Below are 14,582 nucleotides of genomic sequence, written 5' to 3' on the forward strand. Positions count from 1 at the left end.
TTTATTCACCTAATGCAAATCAACAATATCTGTCGTGCAATTTAGTTTTACATTTGGTAGTTAAAAATGTCCATTTCATGTATATTTAATCAGGACAATGTAGATGAAGTGGAGAAAAAAGGCTCCTGTGACTGATCAACTATTATATATCGTTAGATTATTGGTGCTCAAGCATATTAATGTTCACTTGGTTGAGGAGGAACTTATCTTGTTGTATAGGATCGTTTGGGGGGAAATTTTATTGCTTGTTTTTCATTATTAATCTCATTTCAATATGATTTTCTGTTTGTTTGATTAATTGATTGTTTGGTTTGTAAAAAAAAATCACAAAATAGTGCCAATTGCCCATCAAAATTACCAAGGGCCCAAGGTGACCCTTTCACAATGGTTATTTGTCCAACCAACAGTCCAAACTTCAAATAGATTAAAATTATCAAAATAATAAAAAAGAAAATTGCAAATCGTCCCATTGTATACTATGGAACAATGACAAGTTTGACATTATTTGGCAAAATTGTTGCCAATTAATTTTCCGCTGACTGACAAAGTTTGACTAGCTGTTTCAACTCAGCTTATTTTGTCACCCAATCTTAAAAGCTATTCGTAAGTTTTTGTATGCTTCAGAATCTTAATGTGTAAATTATCTAAATTGTCAAATAATTTTAGTGGAGTAGAAGTTGAAATGGAGTGAAAAGAAAAAACAGAAACAAATTGCTACCTAAGTACATCAAGTAAATGTACTAAGTAACATTCCACTACTGCACTTTATTGTAAGGTCCAAATATTATTTATTATTGAATACATTTTACACAATACAAATAATATACACAACATACCTGAGTCAGCGCATGTTTACTGTACAGATAATTTTTTTATATATATATATTTTCTTTATATCATACAGTATTAACACCTCAGATGATATTCAAGGACCTTTCAAGTCAGTATTTATGGTGGTCAGCTTCTTCCAGGAGTCAATGTATCTGTGCTGAGTTGTGCGTTTCTGGAAAAAAACATCTCGGGAAGCCTCTCCCAAATAAATACATGAATAAATAAAGGTTTGTCTGATGGGTCTTAGCTACAATTGATTTAATTGGGGGGGGATATTTTCACAGTTTCCAAAGTCACCATGACATAACTGCTGCACAACTGCGATGGGGCTATAGAGAGAAGCGTTAACCTATTTTCCAAAACAAGTAAGCGGCGCCCTCTGGTGTTTCTCTCTGTCAGAACCTCCACTGAGTTAATGACAACAATCAGCCCACACAGAGGGGACATCTACCCTCCTAATGAGTCTTTCAATAGCAGTGCAGTTGGAGGGCCGGTTGCGCTCAGCATGGACCCTGAAAATGTTTTACATGCTGCACTCCCTACAAATTGTAGGGAGACACGCAGCTGCAGAAAATAGATTTAACACATTTTCTACTGCAGAGCCCTGTGACATCTGTCACGCTCGGAAAATTAGCTTCTCCATAGTATATAATTGCCTGTTTTTTAAATATGCTTGTTCAGACACCAAGTTATTATAATAAGCAGCAAGACAGGGAAATCTAACCTCTTGATTCATATGAGAATATTTTAATTTCATCATTTTATTTTCAGCATGTTTTCCGTATTACCCACTTTCGAGCTATTTGAGATCGAAGTTATCCATCCTCATACTGGACATGCGAATTGCAGGTAGTTGGATCAAATGTGGAGTTTGAGTGAAAGGACAGAAAGACAGCTGCGATTTATATTTTTAATGGCTTGGTTGACACTGTCATCAAACCTGTCACACAAACAAGTTTTGAAATGGTTTATTTAATAGATTTTCGAACAACCAAATATGGAAAATAAAAAAAGAAAACCAACAGCAAAAGTGAATTTCTATTCACTCTTTTTTTTTTCCTTAAAAAAATATCAGCCTTTGCCCTTGTTCACAAACCGTTTCAAAACTGGGACAAACAGAAAAAAAAACATGATCAACTCCGAAGAAGCTGGAAGGCCATTAACATTTGTTGGCAAATATAAATATAGTGGTTTGAACAGGGTCTCCAATAGCTCACATGGAAAGAGTGTACATACAGTTTACACGACAGTAGGACACTCGGCACTGCCTGTATCAATTTTTATTTATTAATGTAGAAAACCAGGATCCTTATTTACTGATTTAAATCAATGTGTTTATGACAAGGAAATATATACATTCAGCCAGCTCGATTTGTCTCTGGAGTATGGTGTTTGTGTTGCCCCTTGGATCACGTTGATTGTCTATTCAGGGGCATAATTGTGAGAGTATGTGTAGTCCGAGTAATAATCCTGTGCCGCACCCCTGCCTGCTGGGTAACCCCAAGAGCAGGGTCCACCTCCAGTCCCATCCCCCCGATCGTGTCCTCGTCCTGGATGAGTCCAAAGTCCTGGTGGGATTCCTCTCCCTCGATAGCTCCCTAAAGAACCAGGGCCAATAGCACCCCGCATAGGCCCGTGGTCCATCTGTCCAGGGAAGCCACCTATACTACCAAAGCCCAGACCACACATTAGATGAGGAGGCAGCTTAGGTCTGACCACAGAGCCCCCCCTTGTGGCCACTGTGGGAATGCCCACAGACGATCCAAGGTTGTCAGTGCAATTCACCTGAGTCCTGCTCCCTTGACTGCCCGGGGTGCTGCCTCCAAGGGCTTCCCCGGTCTTAGGGAGCCCACTGGCGTCCAACAGGCCCAACGTTCTCCCACCCTGGCCACTGCCAGTCTCACACGTGCTGGTCCCTGCAGTGCCCCATACACCCTCCCCAGGTCCGCTGAGTGTTCTGTCATGTTGCGTGGGAGTCCCGCTAACATTTTTAGGAATGCCAGCCATGTAACCTGGCTGGGCTGTGTCAATGTGGTCTGTGTAAGGGATAGAAGTGGTGCGCGGAGAGTTGCCTGTGTCCAAGCCATATGAGTGGCCCAGCATCATGAGGTGAGGTGGAGGTGGAGGTTTGACCTCCATGGGGAGGGACACCAGTTTGGCTAGATGTCCTGCCGTGACCATGGCAGGGGGAGTTGGGACTGTGGCAGGAGCGGTAGCTGGTGAGCGATACTCCTGTTCCTGGGTGCTGCTGCAGGGGGAGGCTGGATAGGCCGGGGAGGCAGCATAGCTAGAAGAGCCAGTGTATGATGACCACGAGCCTGAAGGACACAGGAAGCTCTGGTGGGGATTCACAGGAAAACCTCCTGGCGACAAGCTGCCAATGTCTGCAGAGCCTATGCCGATCTGGTTGGAGGCTTTGAACTGAGAGATGGCTGTTTTGAGAGCACTGTACTCAGATAACGTTCTCTCAGGGGTGATGTGCTGGTCAGGGAGTGGAGGACGAAACTCCTCCATATCTGGTGGCGGCGGCTGCAGAAGCTTCTCCTTCCCAACTTCCTGCTCTGCTGAATCTGCCACTGTGGGTGGATCATCATCTTCGGAGTCTAATGACATGTCCTCCTCTTCCACACACTCATCATTCACTACTGGGAGAGCAGAAGAGATCAGAGAAAGAGAAATGGAAAAGTAGAAAGGATGATATTATCGGGAGACGTGTTTCTAATGCATTAACAGCATAAAATGTGTTTGTTTGTTTTTTAGCTCTGATAACTGAATTGGACAAAAGGCAATTTAGCAAAGCAATTACACTACACTACAGCAAAATGACATGAAATCCTGAGTGTTTTGGTGTGTAGAGTTGCTGCTGCTGCTGTTGCTACGCACCGGTAGAGGGAGGTGTTGGAAGCTCATTCTGATTAATGGAGCCAATCAGACTGTGGAAACCGCTCATAACATCATCAATGCTCGCTATCACTATTCCATTTCTGGAGAACTGCAGGAACATCTCAAATGGCCTCTCTGTAAAACAAATTACAACAATAAAATAAAAATGTGTATAATATGCTCACAAGAATGCAAAAAAAAAGGAAAATTCCTCTCATGCAAACATCTCAACACTGACACACATTTTCTTTTGGTTGTGTCACAATGAAAGATGGATGAGTGGAAGACGATAACAATGATGAGGATGAAGATACCTGTGAGGAAGATGAGGTGCCGTTGCTGCGTGTGCTGAGCTTGGAGTTTGATCAGGCATTCCAGGTCTGGAGCCTGACGCGACTGGGTGTCACACTCGTGATAAGGGAGGAACTCCACTAGGTGCCTCTTCTGATAGGCTGTCAGAAGGTTCAGCAGCCCCATTGCGTTGGTGTTTAACCTTTAAGAGAATAGCAAAAGGTTGATCCATACAGTTTTGACATGCTCCTTCACATCCTAATATGGCCTGGGATTATTTTGAATAGATTCGTAATATTCTCCTGCTGAGATACTGACCTCCCCAGCTCTTTGAGCTTCTTCTGGGACTTGCAGTGCACCTTCCACTGCCAGGGGTGTTCAGGGGTGCTCTGCTCTTCCAGGAACTTCAGCAGCCCCTGCAAACGATCTGGACAAAACACGCAACATAAGCTCTAAACTATCATCCAGCTGATGTTTATATGAACACGCACAGCTAATAATAATAATAAAATAATAAAACTTAATTTCTATAGCAGCTAAACAGGGTTACAAAGTCTTTCCAACACACAATACGGCACAGCACAAAATAAAACAAAACAAAAATAAGAAAGATAACGTAAAAGAAATGTTAAAAACAAACATCAGTTAAAAACGTTTTTTGCCAAACTTTTTATTTTCTTTTTCTAAAGGTAAGTGCATGCAAATCTTTCATCTCCTCAGACAAGGAATTCTGAAGCCTTAGGAGCCTAATGGCAAAAGCATGGTTACCCTTAGTAACCAGCCTTGACTAAGGAACTGTTAGCGAGTGTTGAATATCTTAGCTCGCCTCATAGGGAGTTAGTATCTCCGTGATATACCTGGTGGCCAGACCACACTGAGCTTAAAGCTCCCACAAAAGGAGAGAGACGCTTACCCTGCGTGATAAGTTCAGGGTTCAGGACAAACTCGTCAGACACCATGAAGCCTCCGGACACAAAGAGCTCATTGTACGTGTGATTCTTGACATCGTCCAGAGTGTCCACTCCAGCGAAACTCACTGAAGGCAATTTCTTCAAGGACACCAGAGCCGGGATCTACGGGGTGAATAGCTTTTATAAGTGCAAGGGTATTTTTTCTCCCCCTTTTTTAAAATTATTTTTCGTTGAATTTTCAATTGTTTCTTTTTTTATACACCTGACACAACATGCAAATAATGCTCTCATATAAGCAAATTATACATATCAACCAGATAACAACAACAGATTGGAGGTGAGACGGTGACGTGCGACGAAGAGGGGGGACAGGAGGCGTTCCTACCTTGTGCACGTGTGCGGCGATGTCCTCGTTCTGAATGATGATGAGGAGCTTATCTAAACTGCCGCTGTTTTCCAGAAACGTTTGCGGGCTGCACTCGCTGTTGCCAAGACTTTTCAAGTACTCCTTGGTGCCAAGACAGGATAGACGTAATTGTTAAGGACACACAGATGAACGTGTCCTCGTCTCTTACACGTAGTGCTGACTGACTGACGGATGCAGACAGCGCTGAGCACTGACACATGGAACACATAGTGACAGAGTGGAGCCAGTGTGCCCCTTCACATTCCCCACTGCTTATCTGCATGTTCACTTGAGTACGCCTGTGCAATGTAACACTGCAGAATACTGCAAAGACTTATTGGCTGAAATACTAAAAAAGACATGATCCTGAGTAAATCTACAGATAAGGAATATGAAAGAAAACTCTGTGCATGATGGTTTGAAGTAGTGTTCAATCTATTTCGTCCTCAGAAAAATTATAGGATAGTAATTTGGACAATATAAAAGAAGTTTATGTAATTTATCAACTCAAATCGTTAAGTTTCTGTTTTACAAATGTGAGAATTTTTAATTTTATATAAATGTAATTATCTCAGCGTTCTGGCTTTTTAACTGAGTCAAACAGTTTAAAAACATAATTTAGGTTTCAGGGAAATTTGTTCATTATAGACTAAATAATTATAACAAGAACAATTGTTGATTCATTGAAAATCTTCACACTGGACCCTTGCACTGTACCTTTATCTCCTTGCAGACAGTGCTCTCCTCCCCTTCATCCCCAGAGTAGATATAGAATTTCACTGTATTCTTAGTGACGTCCTTAAAGATCTCCACCAGACTGGTGAAAACCTCAGGCTTTAGCTGGCCGATGAGGCTGCCAGCAAGCAGACCGGGCCCACTGCCGGAGGCAGAGCTTAGGTTTTGGGAGTTTGGCGAGTCTGGTGTCACGTGAAAGGGAGAATAGACATCTACCGCCACCTCTGTTGATGCAACTTCCGTTTTAGCCTTTTTGGATGCAGTCTCTTTGACAGAGCCCGTTTTATCACTCTGGCAGGAGGTGGTACTCTTTGACAGGGAGGGCTCTGCTTTAGCTTTGGAAGTCAGGACCGGGGCAGGGGGTGGTGTTGTAAGATTAGACGTTGTCACTGTCGGAGGTGGAGAAGCGACCTTGGAGGGAGCAGGTGGGGCTGGGATTAACCTGTCCATCAACTCACACAGTGCTTTGACATGCCCCTGAGTGGGGACCGGGGAGACGTAGGGTACAACAAAGTCCGAGAAGCAGCTGTTGGGCAGCCAGCAGTGGCGTGGAAGCAACCGCGGTGGTAGCTGCGAGGTATAGCAGATGCGATTAGTCTGCATGATGTTTTTAATGTTAGAGGTGAGGCTATGGATTTCCTGGTTGAGGATGGTGTCCAGGCTGATGGAGAGCCTGAAGGGAACCTCCTCTGCGACGGGTAACGTGGTTGCTGCAGCCGCCTTTTTTACTTCCACAACTGCAGGCGTCTTCGGCTCTGGTTGACTCTCTGCCTCTCTCACAGCCTCCGGCTCAGGCTCGGGCATCGGCTCAGGAAAAGGTTGCGCTTTGTCTGGAAAAAAAAAGCAGAGGGGGAGTTATTGTCATAGTGATGCCTTGTTAACCAGACCTAAATACGTCTGTAAGCGAGGGGCCTGTGTGAACGGACTGCTTTGTGGTACCTTCATTGTCGGGGATAACCCAGGTCGGGTTATCTGAAGTGTGAGCTCGCTCTGGTGGGGAGCCCGCACTAAATGGACTACCAGGGCTACAGTCCATGTCCTCCTGAACAGAGAAAAACACCAGTTGTTATTTTTAGGTCCATGTACACATACATGGTAAAATATTCACAAAAAAACAATCCTAGAATCTAACATCTACATCTCACCTCTGTGTAGTTTGTTTGTAATGCTGGCTCAAGTTGTTTCCTAAAATCTGGGTCAGGGATGGACGGCTCCGTGCTGCCTGAACCCGTGGATGCTTCGCCGTGGTTCGACTGCACAGACACTGAACCCTGAGCAACGGCTTTGTTGAGAGTGGCCAAGAGGATCTTGAGGAGCCGCTGGGTCTCGTTGACCGCCGAGACGTTGTTGTTGCCACGGGCCCTCAGATCAGTGTCGTAGATGCCCATGCTTTCCATTACTGCTGTCAGATTGTCACTGTGTCCACCTTCATCTCCCACCTCACCGGCTTGGGTGCCTAGTAGGACACACAAATAATTTGATGCATTTAACTCTTTGAAAGCAAAAGCTAGCTTGTGAAAGAGGTCATGCATTACTACAAATTTGAAAACTTTTACGAGTTAAAATATTGTTCTACCTTGATTGCAGGTAGAAGTTATTTTTACATTTTAGTGAACTCCATTGTTAACTGGATTGGCAATAAAAAATACAAGCATCTTGACACTTAAGTGTTTGTGTAAACAAGTGATCTAATTTTTTTTCAAAGTAATAAAATAAGCTTGTTAACATAGTGCCAATGAGTAGCAATGTTTTGTGTTATGTATATATTGTCTTATGTGTTGTGTAGCTGACTTTCAGGGCAGAAGAAATTCTCAAAATACAAAAATGACATAACACTATTTAAACACATGCTTCACAGAAATCTGAAGCCTTCCTTACCATGACTTGGTTCCCCGTTGCTCAGCGGATCTGTGCGTTGGTGTTTGTTCATGCCTCCCCTCTCATCTCCCTCAAACTTCCTCTTCAGGCTGTTTGCGTCCCAGGTCCCGTCCTCTCCCCTCTCATCCCCAGGATCCTTTATTAGTGCTTTCTTATGGAGCTGAATAAGCTTCAGCAGCTGCTTCATCTTGTGTTTATCATACTCGTTCTGGGACAACCGTAACCTCTGGGGCTGAGGCTGAGAGTCAATGTGGGGCTTGTGCTGCACCTGGGCACCGTTTGAATGAGCCAACCCCGGCCGCCGTCTGCTGCTGCTGCTGCTGCTGCTGCTTTCTGGTGGTGGCGGTGGTTTCTCCTGGGCTGGCCTCTCTGGGGGTCTCTCTACCCTGTCCGAGCCCCTGTCTGAGCCGCCCCAGTCAGATACGGGGCTGTATTCCACTGGGGCTTGAACAGGTGTGGGTGTGGGTGTGGGTGTGGATACAGGTACAGGTACAGGTAAAGGTACTGGTACAGGTACGGGTATGGGTACCGGTACTGGGTTTCGTATTCTTTCTATGATGTCCTTTGTCTTGTTCAGAGGTAACATATAGTTGGCAGGGTTGTGGACATAAGAGCGAAGCACAGCATCCATGTTAAACTTGGGTCTGGGCACTGGGAGAGGGTTGGTTCGATCGTCCACATTATATTTGTAGTCGGGGAGGATGAACGGCCGTACAGTGCCTGAGTCCATACGCGTTAGGTATTCGGTGGCCTGCCGCTCCACCCCGGAGCTCAGCTCCTTGCCTGGGTTGGGGCGCAGCTTGAACAGGGCGTAGTGCAGAGCAGGGACGAAGGGCTCCATGGACGACAGCATAGCGGGCTGGGACTCTGCCGTCAGTGGCTCCGGCTCAAACAGTCTAGATGCTGGAATAAAGGACACATGTCGGTATCATGCTGTTGATCGGCAAAATAAATATTAAGTGTGTAGAGACAGGTGCTTATGGAAAGCCTCAACAGGAGTCACGGTTATAACATGGAAGCTTCTTCAATGATGTGGGGGAACCGTTTTCTGACTAAATGTTCTAGCTGGAAGTGTCGAGCAGAAGCTCTGTCAGAAAAAAGGATGGATAAATAGTGAATATTACTTACAATACTTAACAACCATCCTTGACTCCTGAAAGATGAATAATGCTTGCAGGTTCTTCTCAGTCCGCCCCCGCCGCTCTACAAAACAAACAGCTTCTTTTTTTTCCGCTGAACTCTTAGGCAACAAGTAGGTGTTCAGCTGAAACAACAGAGAATTATGAAAGGAAAAGGAAAAAGCTTTTTTGTACCTTTGGATTCAGCCATCTGAGCTGAGGAGAGCAGGAAGAGAAAGCCCCTGTCAAACAGAGACTTCACCAGCACCTGAGAGGCAGAGTAGACACTTCAGTCAGAACACCAGGGTTTTTAATAGACAGGTTTGCACTTTGTCTTTGTGTACACTACATTTTCCGGTTCATTTCATTTGTTTATAAATACATAGAAAATATAACAAGAAACAGTGTGACAGTATTTTCCTCCTCGTGAGATCTTTCTCAGATTTTGCAAACAAAAAGTATTCAGAGAAAACGATTTTGCTGGAATAGAGGATATCCCGCATCTTTGAGTTTATTTTGTTGATTTAACTGTGTTCTGGTTCTGAATAGATAACTTGGTAGGTAACAGCCACAGAGTGACTCACCATCCTGTCTCTCTCCAGTTTGTGGACCAGGGCTGCCAGGGTGCCGCTAGTCGGTTTGCCTTTTCCATCCACCACCTCAAACAGGCTGCAGGACATCCCACACCTCATCACTGTGGACAGAGAACAGTCAATAAGGATAAAAAAGGGACCCATAACTCATGGTTGTTCTTTATGCTCAGTTTGGCCGAAATGGTGCAAACACCAATGTTTAAATGAAGATGGAAAGAGAACTCTTCCTGCAATGCACATTGCATAGAAATTGAATTTCAAGTAATGCATTACAAAGCAGATGCCCAGGCCATTTTTCTACCACTTAATGATGAGATATGCACATGAAACACGCGGTCAGGACTGACCTTCCCATGATGCTCTGTAGGTTTCCCAGGAAAAAAGCACAGAGGGGATCTTTCGCTTCACCTGCTCTAGCTGCATGCCCCGATTCACCTCCAGCTTCTCAGGCCTGCGGAGGAGCACACAAGGATTTATGATTCGTGAGAGCAAATGAATTAGGAAAAATATATACATATAATGTCTGTATACAAAAGTGGCTTCTATTCCCCTCTTCTCACCTACAAGATCTATGTCGTCTTAAAGTTTAGCACATAAAAGTCTTCTGAGGTAATAAAGTGTCAAATGATTAAAAGAGGATATTCTATAGATGCACAGATTTACGTGAGAGACTAAATGTTTACTCACAGTTTGAAAGGAAGGTAGGGGCGCGAAGAGGATCGTAAACAAATTGGGAATAACTCTTGACCCTTGTTCACCAGTGGACCACTCCACACAGTGTAGCAGTTCTTCCCTGTATGGGTGTCAACAGCAGAGGTCAAAGGTCAGAGAAAGCACGGCTCACAGAGACAGTTTTTGACACATCAGCTTTACAATATTTTGCACAGGTGGGTGTTGAATAGAATTTGGCTAATTTTGGGGGTGCAGCAATTAAAATGCACCCCTCTTCAAGTGACTAGCTGAGAGCAGACTGGTAGCAGAATGATTTATGCTCCTGGTGTGAAATATCCAGTTTACACAGACATGACACTAATTCCAAACTACACATAAAAGTTATTTTTGTTCTTAATCATACACCAAATTTAAAAAATGCATTACCTTTACTTCCTTCTGGGGATATTGTGCCAAACCTGTTAAGGAGAGAAACAAAAAGCCTGCTTATGAACACAGAACACATTGTAGATGTCAAGTGCCTGAATTATCCTGGCTGTGTTTCACCATTTCCTACAGGAACATGTACCTGTGAACTGTCATGGGAGCTGCAGCAGCCTCCTTGCCTTTGTACTTGAAGGAAACCACCGCGTAGGGGCGCGCGTGCCTGGGCCGAGCTTTGATCTCATCAAATGCAAACTCATAAAAATATTGCTAAAAAGACAATAAGAGAGATACATGAAAAAATAAGATATTAAATGACTTAAAAACATTGCTTTTATAGAATGCAATATGTGAATGAAATGAACCGGCGCTTACCTGCGTGAGCTCAAAAGCCCTGTAGGACAGCGAAGACGTAATCCTATTGGCACTTTTTGACAAGTGACAGTCAAACTTGGGTGTGGGCTCCATTGCATTCTTAGGCATGTTCTCATGGGTGTGCTTTATTCGGCCCTGAGAGACAAGAACACACGAGCAGGGGTCAAGTCCCATGAGAATTCTAAATCAGTCATTTCTGCAAAATTAAAAAAGTAGAACGGTTGCCGTACCCTCATGACTTTAAAAACGATCATGTCTCCAGACGAACCCACGTCAAAAGGATTGATTTGTAACAAATCTGAATATTTGGAGAGATAGACACCTATAATGACAAAATAACTGAATTAGAGGAAAAGCACAGTGATCATACTCCATCAAAATATACAGTGGGCTACAAAAGTCTCCTTTTCCTGTGGAATTGAGAGGGAAAGTGGACGCCAAAGTATATTCACACTCTGCAACTCAAATCAGGAAAGATAATGTCATTTACTTGTTGATGGCTGTTTGTGTTTTATTCCTTGAGTCGGTACTCAGGTGAGGGAGACAAATCATTGATTTATGTATTGTTACATATGCCTGAGCCCGGTTGTTGATAAGCAGAAATCAAAACAGATGCAGTTAAATTACAACGATGTAAAGAGTCTGAGTGAATTCCATCGAAAAAATAATTAGGCTGGCAAAACTCAAAAGTATTATCAAGAGAGCATCAACTTTCTATTCAGGGTCTACACAGAATAGAAAGTAGCACGTCTACAACAGCAACATGCAATAGGCCGACTTACCCACTGATGGATTTCCTAGTGTCGTAATCTTGGAGTGTCCTACAGACAGACCCTTCTCGCAGATCCACTGGAGCTATACATACAAGGAGACACAACACTCATAATCAAATATAAAAAATTAAACTTTTTCATCATCCTTTATGTGCACGAGCTTTGCAGTGAGACCAACCTTGGATTTGTCCGGATACAGGAAGCAGTACGACTCAGTCAGCTCTTGCTCGGTCCGCCCCTCCTGCTTCATCTCTCTCCGCTTCTCGATGAACTGGCACACAAGATGTGTAGACGGTGAATGAGATACAGAAGCTTTAACCTTGCAGAGTCTTGGCACTGACTTGCATGGTTCTACTAGAATATGTGACGGGGAAGATCATATGCTGAAAACATTTGATGCGGCCTGCCGTCAGCGTGTGTTTACTTGAGCATTTGTTGAATTAAAAAAGCACTGCAAAAAGTTGTTTTGAACATCTGAGCAGTAAAGACAGCTAATTAGGATTTTACTATGTTTTGCTTGAGCTACTGAAATGCTCATGTTGACACTGAGGGCTACGGGCAAGGCAATGACCAACCTCCTTCTCCAGCAGTTCATTGTGAATGAGCCTGGCCTTGCAGTAGGAGAAGGTTCCTCGTGACGATGCGTCCAAGTAAAACGTGGATAAAATCTTCACAAGGTCTTCGAACTCCCGGCTGTCAGGGGGCAGAAACTCGTACAAGCCTGCACACACAGGGAGGGGAATTAGTGGATTAGCATATAGCATCTGTATCACAGACCTGTGTGCATGCGCCAAGTTAACTTGCAGGACACAGCCGCGTCAGACCGATGGGCAAAGCTCATTTTATAAGGTCATCTGGCGTGAAGATAGTAAGCCTAGAATACATGGTTCTGTCTTACCCAGAAGTGGGACACACGTGTTCTGCTGCGTGACATGTTTTGTTTAGGTAGTAAGTACAGGAGGAAGTGACATGAACCAGGTGCTTGCAGACCAGAATTCACCATGTGTACAGCACAAAGTAGTTCCAATGAACCCGCAGTATCCTATGCTGATTTGGAGGAGGATAGGATTGTAAAAACACTGATCTACAACAGTAACAGGGAGGAAACCCCTTCTAACAGCAACAAACCACTGTACAGCTGACCGAGTCATGCCAAAACAAGTGAAACCATCACCGCACGCTACCTGGATGTAGCATAATCAGCATCCAGCTTCAGGGCAACACACAGTAAACATCTCCCATGCGGGGCACGGGGATGGCGGCTGGACGCAGGCCGACGGGAGGGCACACACTGTCAGGTCCGTCTCTCAGCTGTCAGGTTTCCAACTTGGGAAATGAAGCAGATCACGGGCATTGCAGCTGCTTACACCTGCTGCTGGACAAGCCAGCTACACGCTGCAAGCATGTGCTTGTAAGTGTTAGTGCACCCACTTGATCTCAACTTTGACTTCAAGTGAAAGGGGGGGGGGGGGCTCTCAGACGTGTGGACCCCACTGTGGACACCTGACGTTTCACAGGATGGTTATGGACAACCACTGTGCAACTCTGCAGGGGGAACTTGCACTTGTCACGGGGGGATGGTCTGCGGGGAGCTGAGGTGAGGTGAGGTGAGGTGCTCTGTACTACCTGTGACATCACGCTGGGCCAATGGGCGGGCAGCTTTGCTCTGATTGCTTTTTAAGTGTGTCATGGCACAGCGGAAAAAAACCTGCAATACGTGCAGGTGGGGTCACTAAATCCATGCCCTTCACTGGGGTCCACCCGACTGGGGTCCCACGGAGAGGCCCACGAGGTGGTCTTTCGAGTGGGACAGTCCTCCGAGGTGTCGCCTGCACAGCAGCGTAGCCCAGACACCCGAGCCCGGCTGCAGCAGCCCCGGCTGCTCGGACCCCTCACGCCACACGGAGCGAGACTCTCCCATTCACACCCAACACATCGTCACACAGCTGTCGCTCAAACGACTCTGCTGGACCGGCGGGAGCAGCCGGCTAGCCGTCGGGCTAGCCACATGCGGCGGCAGAATTATCAAAGACAGTACAGGCTCTGTTCGGAATAGCAGCGACATGGCAACCACCTTTCCGCTCGCGTGTCTTCCTCGGAATTTGGAAATTTCTCCGTGGCAGCTCCTCGGCCGGTCTCTGGCCCGGCGAGGGAGAGCCGCTGAAGCTCCGGGCGTCCGCCTGCGCGCTCCTCCGCCGCTCAGGGGCTTCTTGTTCGGGCATTACACCGTCTCCACATCCAGCCTGATCGCCATTTTGGTTGGCCGTGGCCGAGGTGGCGGCCGAGTTCTTCGGGGGTTCGCCGCCGTCGGGGTGGAGCTCGGCCGCCCCCGCACATTCCGAGTCCTTTCGCCCCGCCGCGCCGGGGTTCAGGGCCATGTTTCGGGCACCGTGCACGTACCACGGGCGATGTAGCGCTAACGATTACAGAGCCGCTTCACACACACTCTCTCCTCCTCACCCAGCCTCCGCCATTGTGAAAATGACGTACACGTTCTTCTCCACCACTGCAAAACGCTGCCGTCACTATGTTTACATACGAGGTGATCCGCGCCACCCGGCGGCGGACACTGGTACTGCCACAACCCGGACACATGAAGTGATACACATGAAGTGATGCTGAGTGGACACGGTGATAGATGGTGATACATCCACGACATGCTGATACATGCTGATACATCCGCGACATGGTAG

General features: G+C 45.6%; 1 protein-coding gene across 4 annotated transcripts; it reads right to left on the reverse strand.

Moving 5' to 3' along the window:
• Positions 1-1,727: 1,727 nt before the first annotated feature.
• On the reverse strand, positions 1,728-14,407 carry tasorb (transcription activation suppressor b). 4 transcript variants are annotated; one of them, XM_035644998.2, is made up of 23 exons: positions 13,964-14,407; positions 12,465-12,610; positions 12,068-12,160; positions 11,899-11,971; positions 11,347-11,438; positions 11,117-11,251; positions 10,887-11,011; positions 10,745-10,776; positions 10,334-10,439; positions 9,994-10,097; positions 9,638-9,747; positions 9,249-9,321; positions 9,064-9,138; positions 7,936-8,838; positions 7,203-7,513; positions 6,997-7,099; positions 6,040-6,887; positions 5,302-5,424; positions 4,919-5,078; positions 4,324-4,432; positions 4,029-4,207; positions 3,715-3,849; positions 1,728-3,473 (listed from the first exon to the last, which is right to left on the reverse strand). In XM_035644998.2, exons 1-23 carry the CDS (start codon positions 14,265-14,267, stop codon positions 2,254-2,256), a joined length of 5,559 nt encoding a protein of 1,852 aa, XP_035500891.2. In that variant the 5' UTR covers positions 14,268-14,407; the 3' UTR covers positions 1,728-2,253. The 4 variants fall into 4 exon arrangements, with proteins under 4 accessions (XP_035500891.2, XP_035500890.2, XP_035500892.2 ...); XM_035644997.2 differs by having other exon boundaries at positions 1,728-3,476; XM_035644999.2 differs by having other exon boundaries at positions 1,728-3,476; positions 6,997-7,096; positions 13,964-14,401.
• Positions 14,408-14,582: the final 175 nt, after the last annotated feature.

Source organism: Scophthalmus maximus, chromosome 3 (genome assembly GCF_022379125.1).
Source record: "Scophthalmus maximus strain ysfricsl-2021 chromosome 3, ASM2237912v1, whole genome shotgun sequence".
Classification (NCBI taxonomy): domain Eukaryota; kingdom Metazoa; phylum Chordata; class Actinopteri; order Pleuronectiformes; family Scophthalmidae; genus Scophthalmus; species Scophthalmus maximus.